At 27.6% G+C, this 8,889-nt stretch overlaps 1 protein-coding gene across 1 annotated transcript in view; it reads right to left on the bottom strand.

Annotated features, from left to right (window-relative positions):
* Positions 1-3,159, bottom strand: part of LOC105619026 (otoferlin-like) — a 50,645-nt gene extending 47,486 nt beyond the window's left edge. Inside the window, 1 exon segment of the mRNA XM_012200554.1 lies at positions 3,081-3,159. Within this exon segment, the coding sequence (XP_012055944.1) occupies positions 3,081-3,159 (79 nt within the window).
* Positions 3,160-8,889: the final 5,730 nt, after the last annotated feature.

Below are 8,889 nucleotides of genomic sequence, written 5' to 3'. Positions count from 1 at the left end.
TATATATATATATATATATATATATATATATATATCTACACATATAATATTTATATTTTCTCTACATATAAAATGTTGACGAGTTTAGGAGAATTGAAAAAAAACCATTTACAAAGACATAACGTGAAAAAATACGATAGATTTGGATGACTAATATTTGAGCTAAACTATTATTTCTGCAGTTAACTTATTACATCAAAGCAAAATTATTCATTAAATTTATTTACATTTATTTGATCAAGTTTAATATGTCTCTCCCTCTCTCCCTCCTCCCTCTTCCCCCCCTTCCTCTCTCTCTCTCTCTGTTTTTCTCTCTCTCTGTTGCAATATACATAATATGTAATTCATACGTAATATACTGCGTTTGTGAATTCTATTAACATGTCGATTTCATGATATTAAGTGATTTTGTCAAAGAGTAATGTATGTTTACATGTTTTCGATTTCGAGCATATCAAAAAAAAATAATAATATGTATTAGAATATAGAAATACTTTTATATATATCTAAATATTTTTATTTTTGTATAAAATAAATTTCTCATTTAGCTATTAATAATTCAGAATTTATTACTTTATAATAAAAATATTGAAAAATATATTGATAATTTTTTTTTCATATTTTTATTTCCATGCGATGAGAAGTTTTTACTATATGAATGATCACGAAGAAAATGAAAGTAACTTGAGCCCGTCATATCTGTTAAATTTCATTATAATAGAAACAAATATTATTTCCTCCAAGTCAGCAATTTAAAAAATGTGTTTTTTTTATTCAAGCATTTTTTTGTAACATATTTACGTTATTTAAAGAGAGAATATATTCTGACATTTTATTTTTAGTTCTCAGACTAATTGTTTATTCATAATTAAATAATGGAAGAAACAATCCCGCTATTTCATTATTTAAGTATTTCTTTGATTGAGTTCTAAAAATATAGAATTAATTATTACAATGGGACGGAAATGTTTATTTGCAGATACTTTTACAGAGAAATCCTAAACTTTGGATTTCGGAGACCTTCTACAATCTCGCACATTTCTTGTTAAATTCTCCATTGCCCGTATTTAATAGCGGATTAATCGTAATTTACGTTGCGATTAATGTCATAATTCCAACAGTAAATGTTTTCAATGAATAATAATGCTAACAAATATTGATAATCCGTCGGCGGGTAATATAACCGTGTTACAAGGAACTTCATATTACGAATTAGTAGATTATGTGAAACAATTTCGTATCTCATGTAATCTCTCTAATTTCTCATTTCACATAATTGCACGTATGGATAATGGATGCAGGACACCGCTATACGTTTTTTTACTATCGACGCGCACCATAGCTAAAGATTGTCTGCTGGACTTCGATACAACACGTCCGCAAACTGGGGCATTTATGATTAAATGAAACGTTATGCTCCCCCTATAGAACTTAAGCTCTAGGGCATGCCTTTCTCGTTTGCTGCGTCTGAATTTTCCTTAGCTGCACATGCAGCCTCACGGCAATAAGATCACGAAGTAACAACAAATCAAAAGATTGAAAAAAGCTATCTCTTAAAAATATCTTAAAAATATCCGAGAAATATAAAAAAATCTCAAGAAAATCTGAGAAAGCGTATACTGAACAGGCTCCATGTTATTTGCGTTTGACGTAAACATCCGACAAACATTTCTGGAAACATGTTAATTGTCTGAATGCCTCATGTTAATTAAATTTTCGTTCAGTTTCATTAATCATAATACATTAGAGTTCATGCGAGAGAAGTGTTGTTGTTACTAACATTTCTATCCATAATGAGTAATTAATAAAGAGTAATTATGATGTTAAAAGTAAATTTTTTACTTAAACAATCAAATATAATAATTATTTATGTTTTATTCTATCCAATTCTACTTTTTTTGTTACAAAATGTTTATTTCCAGCTGTAAGCATTTAATATCAATATAAATAAAACGCACAATTTATATTTTTTAAATCTTGTGAGGATTAATGATGTGTAATGCATACCGTGATTTTAGAAACGTTAAATTTATTATTTTATATCTAGATTTTTTGCAATGTGGAAACAAAAAGGCGTACTTTTAAAAAATCGCAGAGAGGAACATGCATCTTTTGTAATTATTGGATTGTCCGAAAAGTTCGTGCCGATTTTGAAGGAAAATTAAAACACAGAAGATTTAAATTTTAGTATACATTTATTAAATTATATAGGTTAGTCGGCACGAACTTTCCGGACAACCCAATATGTCGACATTTTCATTGAAAAATTTCGATTAATTCACATTCATCGATTATTGGAAAATCATCGGCGAATATAGCATACGATTACGACCAGTTAACTCGAAAATTAGGGAGATTAACCCAGAGCGAGGGAGATTCGATGATTATCTCGTAACAAGGATACAAATCTGCGATACAATCAATCGCTCGAAATATTATTATGTAAACGTCGATAAAGGATGTGTACGTATAGATATACGCATCCAAACACGTGACAAACATGTGCATATTATATTATGGAATTTGCATAATAATAAGTTGATAATATCGAGAATATTCAGATAATAGAGATCCAATGGTAATTATGTATTGAATGTCATATGCATCAAGAATAGTTATTATGTGTAATTAAAAGAAAACAGTTGTACATTACTTCTAATAATTTCTTTTCTTTTCTTTTTCAAAAAAGAAAAATGCTGCGATATTGATAAGTATTAATAAATGAAAAAATAAAATAAAATAATTAAAAGTATTAAAGATAAAAGAATTAAATGAATATAAATATATATTTAGATTAAAAATTGGTAACATGCTAAATGATTGTTAATTTGTAAACGCTTAAAAAGTATTAGACTACTTGATGATTTTTCAAAAAAGGAATATTTTACTGAACTTTTACTGAACTTAATTTTGCAGATGGCAAATTTTGCTTTTTTTCGCTCTAAATAGTGATTTATTTGGAAAGATTACCTTGTATACGCGAAACATTGTGTTGATCAAATTGCTTTTATAAAAAAAAAAAACTGTATTTTCTGTGTATGTCAGCGATTGAATAAATTTTGAATTATATACTAGCATACCTCGAAAGTCGACCTTTGCAATCTTCTCGCCCTTGCATTTAAGACCCTGAATGTTCTTCAGGATAACGACGAGCGACATTTTTGCTTCTCTGGTGAGCAGTAATTATAGGAATCCCTAAATAAGGCCAGATCCTTCTCTTATTTAATCTTTAATGGATGTACGAGCTCTCATTGTGTCATCTACAATATTGGTTATTTCATTCATCGATATCATTTTGGATCACAAAATACGTTCATGGCTCTTTGCTCCAGTTACAAGTCAAGTCGAGAGACAGTCAATGAGACACGGAAAATCTATGGAACTGCTAGGAATCCCTTTTCGTTGCTGCGTACGTTATCGAACCAGGTGTGTCGCCCAGCCAGACGGGGTCAAGGTTACAAGGAGTAGTCCTGAATTACGAATCCTGAGATATGTTGAATTTCAGTCACTTCCTAACGAAAAAGTGCGACTCCGGTCGCGCAAACGTGCCTCCTGGAGGCTATCTCGTCGACTGCTCTCCGTCCTGCGAGAATTCGCGCCTTAAACAACCCCCGTGAGTTTGCATCGGGGGAATAATGGGCGCACGCGCCCTCGACGATGTGTGGTGGCCGTCGGAGCCGGCTTACAACGTCATCACCACCCGTTGGAACCGGCGTTCACCATTACGCTGAGCATCGTTAATGAATGACGTACGCTTTTCGTACCTTGTCAAACTGAATCGCCGGTGAGTTAATCGACAGGTGCATTCACAACATGGCGCGAAAGCAAAAACGATGCGAGTTTATAGAATCGAGATGCGACTGTCTATAATGAATAAAAAATACGAATAAATGTTCTCCGGAATTTCAGAAGAAGAGGTATCTAAATAGCATATTGAAAATTCAAAAGGACGTTTAAAAATTTAAGATACATTTTTAACGATAACTTTTAGAGCTTTTCTGACATTCACTAAGTATTTTTGCTATACAATATGGATATATTTGCTATCCAATAATGGAATAAAAATTTGAAATATTAAAATACGAATCTGACATTTTGTAAGAGAGTACAAATTAAAAATATCTGATAGGACTTATTTAATTCTTATCGCTTCTATATAATATATTACATAACAATTTTAAATAAATTAATAATAAAATTATATAAATAATTATATAAATATGAAAAAGTTTATGTACATAAAATTAAATATTAAAATATTCACACTCACGCACGTGAATATATTTATGCATACATAAAAATCTTCCCTTCACTCATCATATATATTCTCTCTTTATTGAAAAAGATTTCAGATCATTGAATGTTAAAATTTCAAAAATGCCTAATAGAGATATCTCATATATGATATCAATACATAAAATCATCTTTTTTTTTAAATTAAGAGAAGATTGTTCCCTTCATACTTTATCGTAAAAATCTAAATATTAAAGTAAATTTACGACGCACTTCATAAAAAATATAAGAAAATATAAAGAAAACATTAAGAAGGAAAACATTTTATTAAATATAAAAAACATTAGAATTTTTGCAGTCAATTTATACAATGTTTTTTTCTATTTTTCAATTATATCCTATATAGCCCTTGGCAATTTTCTAAAATATATATGTATATATATAAATTTTTTTATTATATATATTTCTAAAAATTAAATCAGAAATACACGATATTTGTAGTTCAACATAAAAAAATTTATCTAAAATTTAATTATCGTTACATTTGCGTATCCATAAATGTAATTTCAATTTTTATGAAAATAATTATGACGAATATATTCCATATATGATAGACTACAAATGTGAAAGATCTAACGGATTATTATAATCGGGTTTATCATTAAAGGATCTTTAAAGATTTATAAGTCTTTTACATATCAAAGAAAGTAGGTCGCGGCAGCATAACTATTGAAAGATCATTGCAATATATTAAAAAAGTTTTTAATATACAATATACTTACTAAAAATCGATAAGAGAAAGTTAACGAAATTATTTCTGTCTTTGTTCCATGAAATTCCAATTATATTGTAATTTGCATAATTAAAAAATTAAAAATCCATTGTATCTTTTTCCAGCAAAATCATATCGCGACAATTCACTTTGAAAATTTTTCTTCTTAGAAATTTAAATTTAAATAATAAAAATTTTTTGTTTTAATTTTATGAAACTTTATCTTTACGTTTTTTTTTAACCTTTGTGCAGCCACTTTATCGAATTTTTTGATTACATCAATAAACAAAAATTTAAAAGAAAACAGATGTTTATTAAAATTAAAATTGATGATGGTCTTGATGATGAATTGATGATGGAACGTTATTATCTGCAATAAATTTAACATTTCGCAATCATTGTAATTGCGAAATGCTAAATTTATTCAACACATTATAAATTATTTCTCTCAAAATCAAATTTCAAATAAAAATCAGATGAGAATTTTCAATCATGTAGCACGGCATACAACATGTGTTGACGTACAACATTGTCGGATGTAATTACAGTGATCTATTAGCATTTTATTCGGCCTCTGTTTCCGACTTTTCACATTTATTTTTATAATCATAAATTATATCTTTAACTTTTTTCAAAAATAAGTATTGTTCTCAGTTTCTTTTTCAGTTTTCATTTTTAATCTCTCAAGTCATTAATTCTTTGAACTCTTAGATAATAAAATTTTCATTTAAAACTTCTTTAAGAGTCTGAAATATTTAGTCTTTAACAATCTTAGTTTTTAACAAATTAAATAGATTTTTAATTTCTTAAAATTTTAATTTGATTTGATGTTCAATCTTTTTAACACTTATTTTCAAATACTATAATTGTTTTAAGAATAAAAAGACGTTTTCGTTTTTCAAAAATATCTTAGAAATCTATCTTAATTCTTTTTTAAGTTCTTATATAAAAATTCTCAGAGGACTAACTATTTCGACTTTTGTACTTTTTTAAATAAATATTATCTCTAATAATACCTACATTTTTGCTATCTCAATTATGAGATAGTAACTCTCCTTGAAATAACTCTATTACATTTATAACAGGCGCCTAATTACGCTTTTCTGTTTATCCATTGCATGTATTGCGACCGTTCTCATAATTTATTTAAGAGACTTCGCACGTGTAAAAATGTATATGATTACGTCGACATTTGATAAAATCTGTTAATAGGAATCGCCTTCTCGAGATCACAAGGGAAAAAACCCATTGACATTTTCTTTAGTTGCATGAGGAAGCTTAACAAATGGAAAGTAAAATTATCAGATAATCATCAATTCTTTCATGACTCACGACCACGATCGCACGCATAACTTCAAATAAATTTTTTTGCTAAAGTCACGGCGAAGCAAAATCAAGACAGAAGAGGAAAAAACTTCGTGCTGTCGACCGACGGCTAGTGAGCTGTTTTCCGAAAGGAATGCAGAGGGATGGATCAATAATGGAATGTGAGTTGGCTGGGACTTCTCAGCGCCATCCTTTCATATTACATGGAACTAACAACTGTTGCTTTAGCCTTCCTTTCTTATGCTGCAATTAAGCTCTAAATCCTGTTTAAATTATGTTTCTATGCGCGATTTGATTACTTTTTGCCATGATTAATATGTATCCAATGATGCAGATGATGTTGTGGCATATTCTCTCGTATTATAATCGTGTAGATTGAATGTAAAATATTTGAATGCTAAAATTCTAATAATAGTAAATTTGAATAATAACTTAAAAAAAGAGCTTTTAAATATTTTATACTTAAAATATTAATAAATAATAATTACTTTCTAAATCTGAATTAATGAATAGTCTAATTACTAATTACCCAATGGTATACTGAGCTCTGATAATCAGTGAAGTTCAACTAAAAAAGGAAGAATGTTTGAGTATTATATAACAAAAAATATTGATATTTGCACGTTAATTTCAATCTTCCAATACCATATTCATTGAATTTAAGCACTAAAACAAAGATTAGTAAGATCATAATAAAGATTAGCTAATATATATAGGTTAGGAATCTCATATTTAATTTATTTGATTACCACTGGCATACTTGACACTGATATCAGTGATTATCCACTGATTCAGATTTAGAGAATAATAATTCTAATATTAATAACATTTTTAATCATAGCAATAAAATTAATAATGGTGAATTTACCAAGAAAAAAATATCTATTTATTAAAAAACAGATATTCTAAATAAATCTGTTGAATTTTTTAATGACAGAAAATTAAACTAACAAAATTTTCTAAAAAATAAATTTTTATATTGAATAAATTTTTACTTAACATTGCGTAATAGAATATTCTTCTCTTTTTTGTTTTTTAAAAGAGCTTTTATTAATATAAATTAATTGAATAGAGAAATATCTACTATTTTCTGTAACTTTTTGTAATTTTTCTTAAAATGCAAATTCATTGGAAAATTTAATGTAAGCTTATAAATTTCTGTTAATCATTGACTATAAATTTTACTTTACATATGCCAGCTACAGTGGAGACCATTCATTATCGCGTCATCATCAATGTAAGTAGGTTTGTATAATTAATCTCGTTGCATAATTAGTTTCGTTGGTAGATGTTAAAGAAAAATATGATGTATAACTTAATCGTAATGTTTTATATAATTAAAAACGAAATATACAAAAATAAGACAAAAAAGAAAAAGATAATTATCGTAATTTATAATAGAATTCTCCAGTAATATCCGGAAGCAGATTTATATTTAATAATTTATATTAATATTTCTTATCTTTAATAAAAGTCAATAAAATCATGATTCACATGCAACATTGGGCGTGTCAAGACCATTTCTGTACCGAAATTATATATACCCAATATGACTTATAGATTCTCTAAAAAAAAAATAAACATGTGAAATCAAAAAATAAAATTATTGAATTTTATATTTTATTATACTTTATTTATTACACATTTTTTTACACGATATTTTCTAAATGTGATTAAATTTGTTAAAGCAAATTAGATAACATATAACTGTCTTTTAAAATTACTTATTTAAACTTACCTTGATAAACAATTTTATATATCTCTTAATTCACTATAATTAATATAAATTACAAAAAAAAGTCAAATATATAAATAATTTACTGTGGAAGAAGACGATATACACTCTGTGAAACAAAACAACTACGAAATAAATGATAACAGTATGCTCCATAGTATTTTTTATTCTTTTCTATATAAGTATCTCATTTATTCAAGTAGATTTCACATTCTCTAAAATAATAAGTTTTAAAGTCTTAAAATAATAGTTAAGAATAAATAATAATTAAAACACCTTTAGCTTATTATATAAAGGCATAGAGGCTATGTCATTTATGTACATAATAAGCTAAAGTACAAAAATTAATAATCAAGATTTATCATCTCAACTGTAAAAATTATCGCTGCTACAGACTATATCAATACTTATTCCAATTCCGTGATTTTATGAATAGTATGCAAAATTCTATAATATAATACATAGATGCAACTTTCTATGTGTTTGTAGCGAAGCTATAGGGACTCTTTTGTACCCTGAGAAAAGCATTGATTGAGTTCGAAGATGTCGCAGAAAATCATACTCAGGAAATTGGATGAATTCTTGTGCTTTATACATATAAAGATAAAGTGAGTGAGAATCTATCTTATCATCGTCGTGCAGTTCACACTCAATGGTATCAAATCTGTCAAAGCTTCTAAAATTGAGGAGAAAAATATATACTTTTGAAAATATTGACTATATAGAAAAAGGAGTTTATTGTGCAACTCACACACACACACACACACACACACACACACACACACACACACACACACACACACACACACACACACACACACAC

This window comes from Atta cephalotes (assembly GCF_000143395.1).
Source record: "Atta cephalotes unplaced genomic scaffold scaffold00019, whole genome shotgun sequence".
NCBI lineage: Eukaryota > Metazoa > Arthropoda > Insecta > Hymenoptera > Formicidae > Atta > Atta cephalotes.
Note: the sequence above shows the minus strand (reverse complement) of the source record. Positions and strands in the feature narration are given on the sequence as shown.